Below are 17,047 nucleotides of genomic sequence, written 5' to 3'. Positions count from 1 at the left end.
ACCATCCCATGTTGACATGGATTGTCCAAAAACTTTAAAAGCTATCATGGCTGTGGACAGTTTTATATACTCCTACTTATGTGTAACAATTATGCTTCCAGTGAGTTTTCTCTTTCTTTTTCATTTTGTTCTTCTTACACCAGCACAAAGACAAATAAAGACACTTTGTGAGAGTGCTGGCCAAGTCAAAAGAGTTCAAATAAAGTGTGCTGTGAATAACCAGAATACAGCACGGAGATAGATAAAGATAGAGAGAGTTTGAAGAGATGAATTGAGATAGAAAGATAGAGATGGATAGTGGGGGTTGAGAGAAACAAATACCATGTAAGAGATAAGAGAGATACAGATAGATACAGATAAATAGAGAGGGGGATAGGAACAGCGATAGATAGAGAGAGAAGTATAGAGGTAATGTAGATAGACAGACACAGAGAGAAAGATAAAGAGAGATAGAGAGGGAGAGAGAAAGAGATAAATTGAGATAGAAAGAGAGAGATGGATAGTGGGGGTTGACAAAAATAAATTAGAGATAAGAGAAATACAGATAGATACAGATAGAGAGAGATAGAGATAGGGACAGAGATAGATAGAGAGAGAAATATAGAGATACAGTTAGTATAGATAGAGACAGAGAGAAAGATAAAGAGAGATAGAGATAGAGAGAGGATAGCAAGGTAGAGCCAGCAGTAGAATCCACAAGGCACTTTGAAAACAAGTTCACAAATTCTATTCAAATGCAACTTCATGCATGAATTAACAATGTCTGTACCATCAGCAGGAAAAGGAAAAAGAAACAACAAGAATTCAAAAGCAAAGAAAGGTCAAAATTCCTATATACACTGTATATAGGGTTCATCTTGCACCCACGGCATACCATGTGAAAACTGGAATAGACTCATGTGTGGTGTACATGTACTTGTTTAAAGTTTGCTTCATAGAAAATAAAGAGATTCCAGTCTTTCAGTCATTGATAACCAAAATTATTTATCCTGCAATATGAACATCTCATCCCATATACATGTATATAATCTTTATAACAGCTGATGATGAGTTCAGTCTCACACACTAAAAAAAAAAAAAATTCTCATGTAAGGAAAACTGTGAAAGATCCTACATTACAACTTGTCGCATTAGCAACATACGGTAGTAATAAAGGCATACTACCAGGTACGTGTAGTTGGCATTCGGCCAAATTGTGCACAGTGACAATCACTTTCCTCGACCTTTCACGAATAAAGGATGATAAACATAACATATAGTAAAAGACTGCGCGACGGTCACTCACCTATCCCAGAGTGCACAGACTCTGATTTCACCGAGCCCTGAGTTGACGATTTCTTCGATCGCGGCTGACTCTTGCGCTCTGACATGCGGTCACTTCGAATGGACCCGGGGCCTGGCAGCTCTGGCTGGGGCAGTTCGATGACCCCTTGTCCCAACTTGACCCCTTTCCCTTCATCCGTGACCCCAGTTTGACCATCACCTTCTTCCTTGTTTCCTCCGTCCACTGAGGAAGGGAATTCATCTGGAAAAAAAAAATGTGTCAAAATCAGAATTCTGTCTCTGAATTCAAACCTGAACATCTACGCAATTGTGAAAAAAATCCCAAAGGGAATGAGAAGGAAATGTTCTCTTACTGCAAAACTTATTAAAAGCCAATAAAACATAATGTCTCAAAGAAAATTTACTTTTTGCCAAAGTAATGCCTGTTGTAATGAACACATTGGACTGAATATAGGCATTGTGAAAATATCCTACAATGTCATATCTTCACTTTATCTGAAAGTTGTCCCAAAAGCAATATTTCTTTCCTCACGTTGATCATCACATGCTTGTCTGTTACAAGATTTTAAAATGTGTAATTTCCCAAGTGGTAATATATAGCAACCAGTCCTACATTTGTACCACAGAAAAAAAAAACCAAACAAACTTAGGACACTAAAGCAATGCCATACACACATTGGTTCTTGAAGGTATGGGGTGAGTTTAGTGTTTGAAGGCCATTGGTCAGTTTCTATAAAGCATCCCTTCCTTTACTGGGGTTTGAACAGTTTCTCAAAGCACCAAATACATGCAAGAAACTGAGTGTGCATTTGAATGAGGTTAATTATGATGGTAAATGCATACACCAAAAGTTGAATGTACACTGTATACAGCTAAAGTTGAATGTGCAACAACAAATACAAACTTCATAAATTGTCAGTGAAAACATCTGAATGATTGATTATTCCACAGTTACCATACAGGCGCAACAACAGTAACTAGTAACAACTGTGCACAGCTCTTAACTTCACTTCAATATGAGAGTGCCAATGAAAACAAGCAGTTAGATAGTGCCACAGGAGAACAACAAAGTGCAATGATTACAACATGGATCACATCAAGACGGTGAAAAACATTCCAGCTCCCGGCTCATGCGAGCACAGATGCTGAAAATTATGTAACATCACATGAAAATGTATGATTTGTTAAAATTCCCTCTCTCATCTTCAATGAAACCTCATAATGACGAGCACTAAACTTGAGGTACTCTCTACTTTCATAGCGAAAACTTTACGGGACATTTCTCACCATTCACTAAACCAACATGTGTACCTGGAGTCGTAGATGAATTGTAATTGATGTGCATGAGGATTCTCTGTAAAAATGGACGCATAAGTGAATTCCGAATGAAACTACATGTACATGGCAATCGGTAAGAATGATCCACCACACTCTGCATGGAAATTGGCTGGAAGCTTGTGTAACATCACTCGAGCTCACAACATAAGCAGCACAAGTATGTTCTGATGATACAGCAATGCACAAACGCAGGAATAATCCAAATCGATGAAATTATGACATGAGTAATTTGCAGGGAAGGACTGATGGCTGAAAAAGGATCAATAGAAATCAGCGAGAAACCTTTACTGTGAGTAGATGATTCCTTGCTCCTCTGCCCTGATGAGGGAGGCACATTCGTGCTCCTAGCTGTGGCACCAAGCTGGTCCAACTCTGGTTTAGCAGTAGGACCTGCAGGGATCTTTGGCACGCCGGGCCGCTTCCATTGATAGACAGTAGGCTCCTTTCTGGGACTGTATGCAAATATTTTAAGTATGGAGCCATCATCTTCATCATCATTCTCAGCAACATCATAGCCTACTTCCTCGTGGTAACTATCACCAGTAACATCATCATCTTTGCAACTTGAAGTGACCCCCTCTTCCGGCCTCTGGATCCTGTCTGGGGTAAGGATGTTCTCTCTCTTCTTCGTTTCCACAGTAACCCAGATGACTGGCTCTGCCTCCTCCAGTGGACTCCTCTCATCTTCACGGACACTGGCTATATTGCTTGCTGAAGGAGAAACAGAGCTGGTTCTCTGGCCGGAGTTTTCATCTTCCTCATCCATTGGCTGCATGGAGCTTTGGATCGAACCTTCCCTCTGCTCTTTGTCGTTGTCGTTTGCCAGACTATTCTCCCTCGTTTTCAGATCGTCAAGAGTGCCAACTGATGTTGTCCTGTCTGTCTCATCTTCTGGAACGTTCTTCACAGAACCTTCGCTCCCTACGGTAGCATCTTCTTCTCTCTCGCCTTCTACATCTGGATCTTTGATGCTGATTGGTTCTTCACCGTTATCTAGTACTCCGGAAGCCTGTCCAGGTGGGCTTTGCCTCCAGTCTCCACCAAGAGACACAATAGATGCCCTCTTTTTTGGCTCGTCCAAACCAACTACACTGAGGGTTACACTCTGGTCGGTGTTGATGATTTGGATTTCCCCATGACCACCATCCATGCTGTTCCTAGGCGACTGTCCGATACTTTTAACACTGTCGCCGATGCTCGATGGAACATGTTTAGCATCATCTTTATTGCTGCTTTCCACAGGATCACCAGCAAGAGAAGGAGAGAAAGAGTTTGGAGCAGGAGAGACTGAAGGAGAAAAAGAAGAATATAAAAAAGATCACACACATACACCACACAGTCGGTTAGATGTTAGATACACAGCAACTTCAAGCACCAGAGCAGATAATGTGATTTTCAATGTACCATTTCACCCTTTGCATCTTCTTCTCATGCAAAAGTACACTCGTGAATTCTGAAGGTACCAACGTGTGAGAGAGTAGAATGCAGATATATTGTGTCCCAATGAGAAAAAGGTAGAAAATGGTATCGATAACAAAAAAAAAGTACCAAAAAGAGAAACTCAGCATTTGCAAAGTATAATCATATTTTAATGGAAGACAGCAAAGTAGATTGGAAAGGAAAAAGATAATTTTTGCTTTGTTTTGATTTGGTTTGGTATGTTAGTTGCTGGTTGTTGTTTTTTCAGAAAGTGGAGGTGTCAAGTTATGTTGGTTATGCAAAAAAGGCAGGAAAATTTATCTGAGCATTCAGTAATGGTTGGCAGCTCATATTAAATGCATAAGATGACAGGGGAAATAGAAAAACAGGCATATACACAGGAATTTTGAAAAATAAATGAAAGGTGAATTCATACACCTTAGTGTCAACAAACTTATCAGTGCAGGCAGGACTGTGCAAATTCTGGTTGCTTTTGCTGTTAGTCTGTGCAAATCAGAACACCACGAGAACAGAATCCCCACACAGTGCATTCACTGTTGAAAATTTGTAAGACAAGCAGTCATAGACGTCATATACCCGTAATGACAGAGTGACCATCGTCCGTGGATGCTGCCAAATCTGCCCTCGAGCCAATGTCTGACCTGATGGCTGCGGCGTCGGACTTTGTGTCTTTGACCGGTGGCTGCGCTTTTTCCTCTACTACCTCTCCTTTCCCATCTCCATCCGTCACCGAAGTGACTTCGGTCAATTCTTTTGTCTCGGACCTTACCTCTCCCCTAGCTTCGGGCTCACCCCACTTTTCTACAGTGGGTTGGTCCGGAACCTGTGGGGTGCTGGCAGGTGTTGGAACTGCTCATTTGAATTGGGGGGGGGGGGGAGGGTTACAGTATGAAGGAAGGGATGGCAGAGGGAAGGAAGTACGTAAATAAAATAAAACAAAGGAAAGGAAAATGGATGATTGAAATCAAAAGCATAGCTAAGAAATGCAGAATAGATTTTACATTGCAGAGTTCAAGAAAGAGCATAGAATCATAGAAATAACTTCAGAAAAAAAATGCTTCATACCTAACAGAGTAGACTATGACATAAACTTTTGAGCATGTCACACTAAAGCAAGTCGACTTACAGTTGGCGGAGTAGCAAAGTTGGATAAAGGTCTTACATAAAGTAGCAAGGATGTAGGAAAGTTTTGCATTTTCAATAAGATGTATATCAAAATTGAATGAGAAAGAGTTGACAGGAGTTCAAGAAAATTCAGATCAATCTAAAAGTAAATCAGGTTTCCATGGTGTACTACTGATCAAGCATTCACTGAGAGTACTTAAGAAGATAAAGCACATATAATAATACACATATAAAATGACACTCCACATAGGTATATTGAGTACTATGTAAATGTTTTAAAAAAAACCTAAAAATAGCAAGAAAAGTGATCACAAAAGACACAAAATCAAGAAGATGTGTAGTAAAATAGGGACAGCGATTCTGGAGAAATGGGTCAGATGCACCTTGATAGATATGATTTTTAGCATCTACGTAATGTAATGCTAGGAAAGAGCCACAGAGTCACAGAAGGAACCTTTGACCTTGCAACAACTCACCATCAGCTGGCTCTGACGCAACAGAAGGGGCGTTGCTCCCCTTCCGGGACCCAGTCAACACGAATCCCGTGCTCCCATCGTCGCCAGGGGCGGCGAGTAGCAGGCTGCCGGCATCGCTCTTGGCGCTCCCCTTGTAGGAGCGCATGCTCTCCCTCAGGCGTGATGGCAGCGTGCGACCAGATGGGAAGCGGGCGGACTGCTCGTTGGCCCCCTGAGCCAGGCTCTCCAGGCTCTGGCTCAGGTGGCTGTTGACGGTCAGGGCGGGGCCGCTCTCAGATGATGCTGTTCGTATAAATCACAAATTCCAGTCACGACATTGTTTTCTTCTTTCTTTCTTAATTTTTTTTTTTTTTTTTTTTTGGGGGGGGGGGTCTACATCAACTTGACTTTCAAAATGAAATGAAAATCCTAGATGGTGATTAATAAGCCATGTAGAATGTCTAACATGATTTATCAAGATGTGACTGCAACAGTTGGTAAAAACAAGAGAGACTACTATAAGGAGAGGGGTGGAATACACAATTCTTTTGACAAATATGAACACACCTGCTCCATAGTATTAACAATACACTACATGCAAGAGAAAAAAAATTTGATGCAAGCTGTGGACATCATTTCTTTCAGAAGTCATGGCAGTTGCCATAATTTTGCAACTTACAAAAGGGATATGCTTTGCAATATGCTTTGCTGCCCTGAATATTACCCTAGCAGAACTCTTGACTGTCACCTGCTGTGTGACTGTTCACAGTGCGCAGTGTTCAAAAATGCATATTCTCTTGACGTAGATGACAACACCTTTGGCTAACTAATTATTTCTTTTACAAGAGGGAATTGCCTTTCTCAAATCCTTCCCAAGTAGATAGGGGAACTGCATTGCTAATTCTTTGAATGCCATCAATCTCCACACTCAAAAACTTGTGTTACAACCCTTTTACTACGACTACCCAATATTGTTTGCTACTGAATGTTCACCTAAAATCAAAACCACAGAGCCTAGAGGAACCAGTCAAACAGCCAACGCGTGTGAACGCACCTCCCCCACACCTTGATTGCAACTTTACCTTTGCTTGCATTGCTGTGCACACTGTGCTTGGAGGTTGTCTTGTGCAGGCTGCCTTTCTGTGAGGAGCGGCCACCCTGGGTCCAGACCTCCTGGTCGGAGGCCGCCCTCTCTTGTTCTGCCTCCTCCGCCTGCCGTAGGAGATTGTCCTCATCGATGTCGGCTCGCCAGATGTTGGTCTCTGAGGAGGCTAAAGTAGGACAGAAATGAGGGCAAAATTCGGACTACAGTCATTCAAAACTTTAAAAAACCATGAACTGGGATTTCAGTAATTCAGTCATTGTTGTTACATTTCATTCACTATTTGTTTGGTGATTCAAATGTTCATTATTTGATGACTTATTTTGTCATTACCTGCACAATTACTTCCTTCTTGATTTGTTGAATTGATATGATCTTCAATTCATATCCTTTCATCTTCTTGATAAGAAGAATAGTGATTCATTCATTTCATGATAACATCTATCCATCCATATATTCCTTCACTCATTTGAGCATATCTGTTCATTCATCCATCCCTCCATCAGCTGGCCACCACTCATTAATTCATTTCACTTATTCATTCATTCATTAACGCATTCATTCATTTAATCATTCATTTATTCATTTATTCATTCATTCACTTATTCATTCATTCATTCATTCATAAACTCACAAACTTACACTCATAGCTAGCATTGGTCGCTGTCTTCCCCCTGCTTGACCACCCTTGTGAGAGCCGGCTCCCCCTGATGGTGCCACTGAGTCGAGGGTGCTGCGGTGTGGGCGGTTCCATCATGATGACTGGCGCCCCTACTGGCTTTGGGGGAGGTATGGGCCACAGGGAGTCGCCCCCTCCTAGACCACCCTCCAGGGAGTTCTGAATGGGCGGGAGGGGCTGTCCACCTCCCCGCAAACTGGACGGATAAGTATTGCGTAAGTTGCTCTTGGCAGGACGGGCAGCACCTGGACAAGATGTAAGAATTACCCATGAGTATATATTACTGTGAAACACATCCCAGATAGTCTATAGATTATAAGCCAGTTCGGGGTTCAACTTTAAGCATGAGCAGAAAAAGGTCATTTATACCAGCAGAACCTTTTGGTTTTTAAATTTACTGAGATAAGCATTCTATTCAAGTACTCCTTATAAGTGGAGGTTGCCAGGACATCTACCTAACAGCAAAGGAGGTATTTAGCTATATCAACTGAAGAAGATTGTTAATACATTCAATTCAAAACAATGAAATGGATGCTTACCAAAGTGCTAATTGATGGATCATTCTTGTTTCCTGGTCTATGCCAGTTTATCCTATGTTTGAATATGACTTATGAATTGCAAATTGCTACACTGGGCAAGCTTATACAATTTGTCACTTTAAAATGAGTGAAGTGCCTAACCTACGACGGTTATGCTGCAGAAAACCAGCAACATAGACAGGCTGTGTTTATATCCAATTAAACTTTACAAATCATGTTTATCATAATACAAGGAAGGAGACAGATGACTCTTTGCTTCATACACAAATATTATTCTATAGACACTTGGCAAGAAGTGACCATTCCCACGCTGCCTTACGCCAAGAGTTGATGCAGTCGTGTATATTCAGCCACACCCACTAACTTCTGCAATCAGCCGGAGTAATCCTACTCACCCTGAGGCCACTGGGAGGGGGATGCTGATGGGGGTGGCGGAGGGACCGGCATCATGGCGTTCAACTTGCTCGCCTTGTACATCTCCAGGATAGTCTGGTCTGTGAACGCCGTCGAGCCACCAAGGATATTCGTTGAGTTGCTAGTGATCAGGTTCTGGGATGAGCACATTTGAAGTGAAATAGATAACTTTATCAAAAGTTTTCACCTGTAATGTTGACTAGGTTTCCTTATGTACTTGAAATCATGCATGGTTTCTAACCATATTGTTTGGTGTTGAGGTTGTTCAATACCTCTCATTCCTTCACTTGTACTTCTTCTCCTGGAATTTATTTTTCATGGGCTAGATATTGCTAACCACCCCCCTCCCCTCCCCACATAAATTTTGAGCACACTGTCTACTTCATTGAAATATTTGAAGCTAAAATAAATGCAATGTGACATACTGTAAAGGTAGAAATTGTTATGCAAGTAAGTTTTTGCACTAGGCCTGGTAAGATTAATCAATTAATAAGATATTACATGCAAATGATACTCATTTGGCATCTCAATATGCAGGTGTAACTTACTGCTATGGCATGCTCCATATCCACTTCCCTGGCATCCGGGATGATGAGGCTACCATGTTGGGTGCGGTTGCTGTCCCCTCCCTTCTTCTTGGGTACCAGGCTCGGTTGGTCCTGCGGGTTGCAACAAACATTTCACTGAGATGCTGTAACCATTGCAAGCACCTGGCTTTATGTTTGCAAGCTCTCAATAAATTTAGCATTAATCCTCAAAAAATAAACATGATGTAAGCTGACAATGAACTAGAGTTGACTGATGCCTCAGTCACACACAGAGGCCATTTTGACACGACAAAGACTGATCGGAGTTGTACCCCAATCCTATTCAATTGCATAATATCTGTGCTAATCAGCAAAGTGAGGCTGGTCATATCATGAGCATAGGCAAATTGGGAAATACAGTGTAAGTACACCACTGCATGTATGTGTACAACATTTTTTGCTGATACTGTATGGCTGTTTTAGTCTCATTGGGATAAACAAAGAAGAAAAGCAAAAGCTACTATGAATATTCATTCTGTTGCTTCTTGAAGCTGAACCTACGTAAATAAATTCTGACTTAAAGGACCTCACAAGGCAATTAACTCTAGGTTCAACATGTCTTTAATGTTGCTATAAATATTTCATGTGAGAGCTGTCATGTTCAAATATTAAAAAAAGGAAAAAAAAAGAGTTTAAACTAGTTTGTTTACCATTATAATATGTGCATGCATGTAACATACTTGACAGTTACAATCCAGAACTATAATGTTTTGAGGGCTAGGGCATAATAACCAACACAAAGAAACAGGTACTTTACGCACCCCATTTGGAAGGCGTGGCATCTTGGCGTTGGATTCCTTGAGGCCCGTCTCGTCTCCACCACCACCCTCCTGCACCATCTTTGCTTCTTCTCCAGCTTTTCTCTGCTCCCCCTCCCCCGCCTCCTCCTCCTCTTCCTTCATCTCCCGCATCATGCGAAGGTGCTGCTGCTGATGCAGGGCACTCTGCAGGAGCAGTCTCTGGAGAACCTCCCGCTGCTGGTCCGGCTCCAGAGTCTCGTACTGGACGGCGTGCGGTTTCTGCTCCATGTCGCGCACGATCATGGCGATGGAGCCTGTGACGTTGAATGGCTTGCCTGCTGCCGCCGACTTCCTCTTCTTCCGTGGTCGCCGATCCCCATTCTCATCGTCGGCATCGCCTTCCCCGATGTCAGCTTCATAGCCCTCCTCCGAGTAGCCCCCTGGATAATGGGGTGTTACAAATCATACCAGCATCAACAGAGACTCTTAGATGTGAACCAGCTTCAACACTAATTCTTCATCTCATGAAGCCAGCATCAACAATCATATAGGTGCAACACCTAGTCCAATGGTCATTCTGTACACATGCAATCAGCATCACTAGTGAATCTATAAGCACAATACAAAGTTAAACAATGATTCTCTGAACAACATAATATGAGTTTCAGCAGCGATACTTTCAAGCACAACATCGGCATGAGGAGGGTTATGTTTGCAGTTTCCGAGCATGATATCTCATGAAACATTGGTTTTTCACGCACAATATCAACTTCAGAGGTGAATTTCTTTTTCAACAAGACACCACCAATGCTCATTCTTTGAGGAAATACTAGCTTCACAAGAATTTTCTTTAAAGCAATACACATGCATAAATAGTCCTGAGTGCAATTTGCGTGCCATTTGTTTTTTGTTTCTTTTTGTTCATGTATGTTTTCTTTTCTTTTCTTTTTTTGTCAGGTTTTCCTTTCATTTCTTGATTTTTTCAAGACGGTGAAGCAACATAAAAACTTGCAAAACATGGCTTACCTGCTAAAGCACTTCTTTTGAAGATAATATTTCTTATTTGTTGCTCCCATTCATACATTTATAAACATGATGCATCTATAGCAACTGATGGTTTTTAAGTTCACATTAAAAGACTTTGTTCACCATTCTATTGTAAACATTTTGATAATATGCATTTCTTTAAAAAAAAGCAACAAGAACAACTGGTAACACACTGTACAGTTGCGAGTTATATAAAAGGCGATCAAGACACAAATAGTGGATTATTGATGAGCAAGATGCACAAAATTTTACCAGTATGTGCCTGATATGAAAACAAAGCGTGTGAATTTTAACGAACAAACAGATGCTAGGAAAGAATATTGTCTACAAACTAACTTTGCACAAAGTCATATTATGCATGTATCTCACTAGAGCAGTCAAAATATCTAAGATTGAATATAATGCTACAGCTGTAGGGTTCCTTCATACGATGCAAATCTTGCTATTCTTAAAATAATAAGAGTATAAATGATACATTCAAAACACTCTATTGACTAAAAGTGTGTGCACCTAATTAGCACATATCAATAACAAAAAGAAAATGGTAAAATGTTAAATCAAATCATAATGCAATAACAGTTTGTAAACACGATCCGGTGGGTAAGATAGCAACAAAGTACCTGAAGTGCATAACTGCTATGCTACAGTATTGGAGAGTGCTTGAACACTGGCCCTGCATGCTGGATTATTTCAGAATGCTCTCTCTACCCCATGCAAAACAAAAAGTTCAAGTTTGTGTGTTCGTTTTGCAACCCTGAAATTAGATTTCCTTTCATATGCTATATTGTAGAGGTAATTCAGACATTCCCTCAGAATAACTAAAGTGGAAACTTTGATATAACGGAGGGGGAGAAGATATAGATTTCCAGTGAATTTATTCAGACCCTGAAAAAGAATTCCACCATTCTTCATTCAAATAGAGAGCATATTCTCAAGTGACATGGGGAAAAGTTTCAATATTCTTTAAGAAGAAAAAAAAAACATTTTTATTACCATAACATTTCATAAATGAAGCTTGGAGACACTATTCTTCAAAGATGAAAAAAAATTTGTGGTGTTTGAAAAACAGATAGTGACCTTTAAGAAATGAAAGAATAAAGCCTGCAGATATTCAAGTGATTTATAAATCACAGCAACTAGAAGAAAAAAAATAAATCAAAGACAAATGAATAAACAAATGAAGAAATCCAAGTTTGGGATAGACTTTGTAAAAACTTCTATGACAAAGAATTCGCGGCAGGTGTCAAATAATGAAAAAGGAACTAATATGAAAAAGGGTGCCAAATATATTTCATGCTTTTTAAAATGTGATGAAGCATGGTTCTTATACTGGCATGCTTGCTCTTACATTGTACATAGGGAATTATTTCATCTTTTGAGATCATTCACATTTGTTCTGGTAGAGTCTTCCTGAAGGCTGTCACAAAACCAAAGACAAATCATGAAATATCTCTTTTCTGCCAAGTTTTTGGAAAATCCTTCAACATTTTGAGCCATCACAGATTCTTAAGAGCACTATTCACGTGCTTTCATAGGTCTTGCCTAGCCCTCCCCCTCCCCCCCCAAAAAAAAGTAAATAAAGAAAGAAAGAAAGAAAGAATAAAAAATACCTCAGCATGTAACATTGAAAGTGCTTTCAGCCCTGCTATGATACAGGAGAATAACTTTTATCAAGTCCGAATTCTTCACAGTCACTAGCTTTTAATCTAGAAGTCTGCACAAACCACTGCGTTTCCTGCTACATCTACAGACGTACAATTGTAAGACAATGCAAGCTGGCAGCATCACATTAGCACATTAAATAACATTTGAATAGCACTTCATATGAAGATATTTTTCTATGAAATAGTGAACAAAATACAACACTGATAGACAGTCTATCATTCTAGTACACAGAGGCATGGCACCAAAGTCTGCAATGCCATGTGTCTTACACAATCTGTCAAAAATCTCGTCCAATGTCAAGGCATGACCTAAGCTCATGAAAATGGTCAATTAAAGGTGAAGAAATTGGGGAAGACGGAGAAACAGCAGAATGAACAACAATTGGTTGATTTCAAATGGCTCAAGAAATAATGAAAACAATGAAACAATCAATGAGTTCTTTTCTCCTTCATTCAATAAATATTGTCCAACGATAATTCCCCCCCCCCCCATTTTAACAAGCCTTTTTGCCACAATCATAATTGAACTTAGATACCCTACATCCTTTACTCACTACAATAAACTGAAATACAGAAATAACTTATCACAAGCTTTGCAAAATTTACAGCATCATACAAAGCCTTTAATGGCATATTAGTTTATCATAAAGGGAAAATGGTCAGTAGAATAAATTAAGGCATTATTTACCATTTGCAGATGAAACAAAAACCACGCATTAGTGCTTTAAAATAGTTTTAAAATGTGAGTTAGGGATAGAAACAACCACTGTAAAAATTTGAATTGCGAGATTGTTAAATATACAAAATGTGAACAATAGTTATAATAAAAGATTTTCCAAACTCAACCTTCTACTGTTACGGTTTACTGAGAAGGTAGGTTTTATCGCGAAAATTTTATATGATAGGATGTTTTGTGGCACAACAGACCTACACATACATTGTATATGCATTAAATGTCACATCTTGAAAATTTTTAAGTCACTGTTCCCAAAGGTAAACAGGACCTTTAAAGTCACATGGGTGCCACCATTATGCTCATTCACAATCATTTAACCCATTTCATACAGGAACCTGGTGGCCTGTGTATCAAGTCTATGAGGATTTTAGAATTCAGTATGGAATGGGTTAAATCATCACACCTGCCTAGTGATGCTGGTTAATGTTACATGAAATCTTCACTGATATCTTACTCTCTCCTTCAAGCTCTTATTTTTACTTTGTTAAGCTTTTTATTGGAAATCAACTTTCACTTTTAGACGTTTCGAACTTCTCTGTTAAAATTACTGATTACAGAACCAGGTACTAAAGTAAACTTCAGCACTTTACAGCTCAGAGAAATTTTATCCCACAGAAGCATGATGGATGATACTGGCATACTGTGGAATGCAGTCTCCCACTGCATGTAACTGATTACTGCTCCTGCTTGACATTTAAAAAAAAAAAGAAAACAAATCCCATAGGACTAACTGAGGATTACCCATTATACAGCTGGCATTTTACATCTCTGTCCTACCTGAGCGTGCACTGTCGGGTCGTATCCTGTAGAATTCCAGGCTTTCGAATTCGCCGGGTGAGACAAGCATGTTGCGAGTGACGCGGTACGGCATGGGGATGAGGGAGAGGTCGTCGTTGATGCGGCGATAGAGGTTGGGAGCAAGGACGTTTTGCTGGAACAGATTCTTGTCCCAGATGTGCCCTGTTGACAAGGCAACATATTAGACCGGAAATCGCAATCTTGTACACAGCAAAAGTATGGCATGGTACAATACTGTCGACTTGAAATATTCTGTCACCCTCACGGTCGTATCTTTCTCAATGTCATGTAAAAACATTTAATATCTTTGAGGCAGAATTATACTGCTTACAACGTAGATAATTTGGGTGTACTTTTTGTGATCTCTTTGGGCAAAAATAACAAACTAAAATGTCCATTATGGTAGCTCATTTGAGAAAACTCAGAATTTCCCCTTTTGTAAGTATGCTGTTCATTCATTAAGTTTTTAGTGAAAGCATATTAAAAAGTGTTTTATCTACACACATAAAGGAAAAAAGTTTTCAATATACCTTCGCTCCTAAGGTAATTCAAGATGGAATCGTCCCAGCTGCGGGACCAGTTTGCGAGATAGCGCTTGGCCGAAAATCCCGGCCGGACGGTCCTGTAGGGGCCGGCTGCCCTCTTGTTGTGCACAAAGCCCAGGTAGACGCTGGATGAAGGGCTGTGCTCTGCCGTAGGGGGAAGGGGTTGTGGCTATATGGTACACAGAGAATGAATCATTGAATGTTGTTTAATGGCCAAGTTTATTTTATAGTACAAAAACTAAGGTATGTATTTTGAGAGCACCATACCTTTTGAGGGTTTCCTTTACATTGATTACATTTAAGAAAAAAATCTCATTTTACACATATCCAGTCAAAAATGACTTAGTGTGGTACGAAACATTCTTTTTAACTAACAAGTGGATGAACAACCAAAAATAAATTTGTATCTCTCGCACATTATAGGTTAATAATGAAAACAAACAAACAAATAGCTTTTTTTTTTTACCTGGTAAGTTAACAAAAAATTGTGGGGCCAGGAAACTGAGTAACAATTTAAAGATAATGATTTCACTGCTTTACAATACATGTATATGTCACATGTCCACATATCACAACTATATGTTTTCTCAAACAAGCTACCCATGCTAACATCATCCTTAGCCAGTGCAACTGTCTCTGCTTCATTGGCCATTCAAACATAAGGCAACAGAATGTCGTTGTTGTTGTGTATTCTTTTCAAAAGAACATTGGATACTTTCAGTTTGTGACTTCAGTTTGTGACATCCCCACATCCTCCTCCCCCCTCCAAAAAACAAATAAAAAGGCAAGTTTAATCCTAGTCATGTCATTGGTTTATTGTGCGATACAGTACAGTAGTCGCTTCATCAATTACCCTGGCATTACTGCTGCCATACGACAGCACTGCATTGCGTAGATCGCTGATGGAGTTGAAGTAGCTGGAGTCCTCCGCCTCCAGGGACCTGTTCTTGCCTGTGCCGTCACTGGCCGTCAGAGCCAGGTCCTCTGCGTAGAGGAGGAGGGCCCCCTTCCTCGTGGTATAGGTCTTGTGGGCCCTGATCTCCCTGGGCGAGACATGCTTCTCGTTTGCCCAGGCCTGCTGCTGCAGGGGAGGCAGGTAGAATCTCCGCCCCTGGATGTTGTGGTAATCCTGAAAGACATCACGGACAACAAGAAAGCAAAAGTGATGAAATCTAGCAGTAGCACCATTCCTCGCGTGAAAATGAAATGCTTTGCACTTCTCAAATTATGCTAGAGTCTACTGATTGCAAGAAACCTTGGTTTTTGTGAAAAGATAAGATTTGAATAGAATAGGATAGACGTCTAGTCTAGATGACAGCTAGAGACAGCAGTAGACAGATATCTATCTTGAAGATCTGACTCCCAGTCTAATCTAATTCTTAGTTCTTGTTTTTATCTCCCCACACTTTTCACAGTGAAAGCAGCTCTCATTTAATCATTAGCTGTAACACAGAATATTTTCTAAATCTGTCTACTTCAAGAATCTAACATTAGATCGGTTTAAGAAGATCTAGCGGTTACAACCTAAAGGCTAAAATGATATTCAACTGTCAATACATTCCATTCTTCTGGTGTTTGCATCTCATCTCACGACATATCAAGAAGTCTTGCTTGGGCTATTCAAACCATCCATACATTCACAAGTTCAAGGGACCTTTCATCTGAAAATTTGATGGCCTACCTCTGGCTCGAGGCATACTTCAAGCTTTCTGTGACCACTTTTTGTTTTCCTTTTCTCTTCTCCGATACCTCTGCTGAGCAAGGAAAGACCGGGATTGGAAGACTTGCCAATCATGGACGGCACATGAGTTGTAAACATGTTGAATACTAGTTCCACACCATTAATACTGAGAGCGATTAGTCAGCCATTGCAGCCGAACACCATCACTGCATCGCATGCATAGTTGTCGATCACCACACAGACACAGCTCGCTCGGTACGCTGAGCCCCCGCTGCCCGCTGTTGTGCGGATAACCTTGCCCCGTAATGAAAGCTGACTGCTACATGCACGGCTGGGTCTAACGTCTGGTAGCCGGCAGTCAACGTTACGAAGGTCAAAAACTCCCAGTAAAACTCAAATTTACGAAAAACAGGTCACATTCTCGTCATCAACGCTAAATCAGTGTCCTCACAGACTCTAATGAGGCCCGGTGAATAGCAGGGCCAGTGTTGTATCAATCGTATTTCGATTCGCAATCACTTTCGAGAACTCGACGGGCGGACATTCAGATCCGTCCATGGGCACCGCCATATTGTTTGATCACGTGATAGCAGTGTTGCTGCGCAGCCAGCACGTGACGTCACTTCGTGACATTGAGCCCCATCCCACATCCGTGTAAGGTCCGATGCTCAATCTGATAAAATTCATACTGACTGTTCAAGAACCGTTTTGTGAAAATTAGCGAAACGTCACAATTTTATGGCGTTGGTATTAATTCCTTGGGCAAATCAGGGTAGAATTTAAATGGGGGAAGAGGCGACACAAAAGTATTTCGCGCCTTCCCAAATACGATCTGGACGATGCGACAACGCGCACCCTCCCAATGATGTTAGC

At 40.6% G+C, this 17,047-nt stretch overlaps 1 protein-coding gene across 1 annotated transcript in view; it reads right to left on the bottom strand.

The window, feature by feature from the left end:
• The window catches only part of LOC139727819 (uncharacterized), a 50,334-nt gene extending 33,980 nt beyond the window's left edge, over positions 1-16,354 (bottom strand). The window contains exons 1-13 of the mRNA XM_071638791.1: positions 16,175-16,354; positions 15,358-15,622; positions 14,479-14,637; positions 13,928-14,110; positions 9,725-10,143; positions 8,925-9,035; positions 8,358-8,511; positions 7,387-7,668; positions 6,725-6,913; positions 5,664-5,945; positions 4,639-4,911; positions 2,911-3,909; positions 1,286-1,525 (exon numbers count right to left, since the gene is read on the bottom strand). Of these exons, the coding sequence (XP_071494892.1) occupies positions 1,286-1,525; positions 2,911-3,909; positions 4,639-4,911; positions 5,664-5,945; positions 6,725-6,913; positions 7,387-7,668; positions 8,358-8,511; positions 8,925-9,035; positions 9,725-10,143; positions 13,928-14,110; positions 14,479-14,637; positions 15,358-15,622; positions 16,175-16,312 (3,694 nt within the window). The 5' untranslated portion in view covers positions 16,313-16,354. The remainder of the gene's footprint in view (positions 1-1,285; positions 1,526-2,910; positions 3,910-4,638; positions 4,912-5,663; positions 5,946-6,724; positions 6,914-7,386; positions 7,669-8,357; positions 8,512-8,924; positions 9,036-9,724; positions 10,144-13,927; positions 14,111-14,478; positions 14,638-15,357; positions 15,623-16,174) is intronic.
• Between the last annotated feature and the right edge of the window lie 693 nt (positions 16,355-17,047).

The sequence above is a fragment of the Diadema antillarum genome, unplaced genomic scaffold (assembly GCF_040938485.1).
Source record: "Diadema antillarum isolate AM-2024a unplaced genomic scaffold, OU_Dant_1.0 seq00000155_RagTag, whole genome shotgun sequence".
Taxonomy (NCBI): domain Eukaryota; kingdom Metazoa; phylum Echinodermata; class Echinoidea; order Diadematoida; family Diadematidae; genus Diadema; species Diadema antillarum.
The sequence above is the reverse complement of the archived record's forward strand: the minus strand, read 5'-3'. Positions and strand labels throughout refer to the sequence as shown.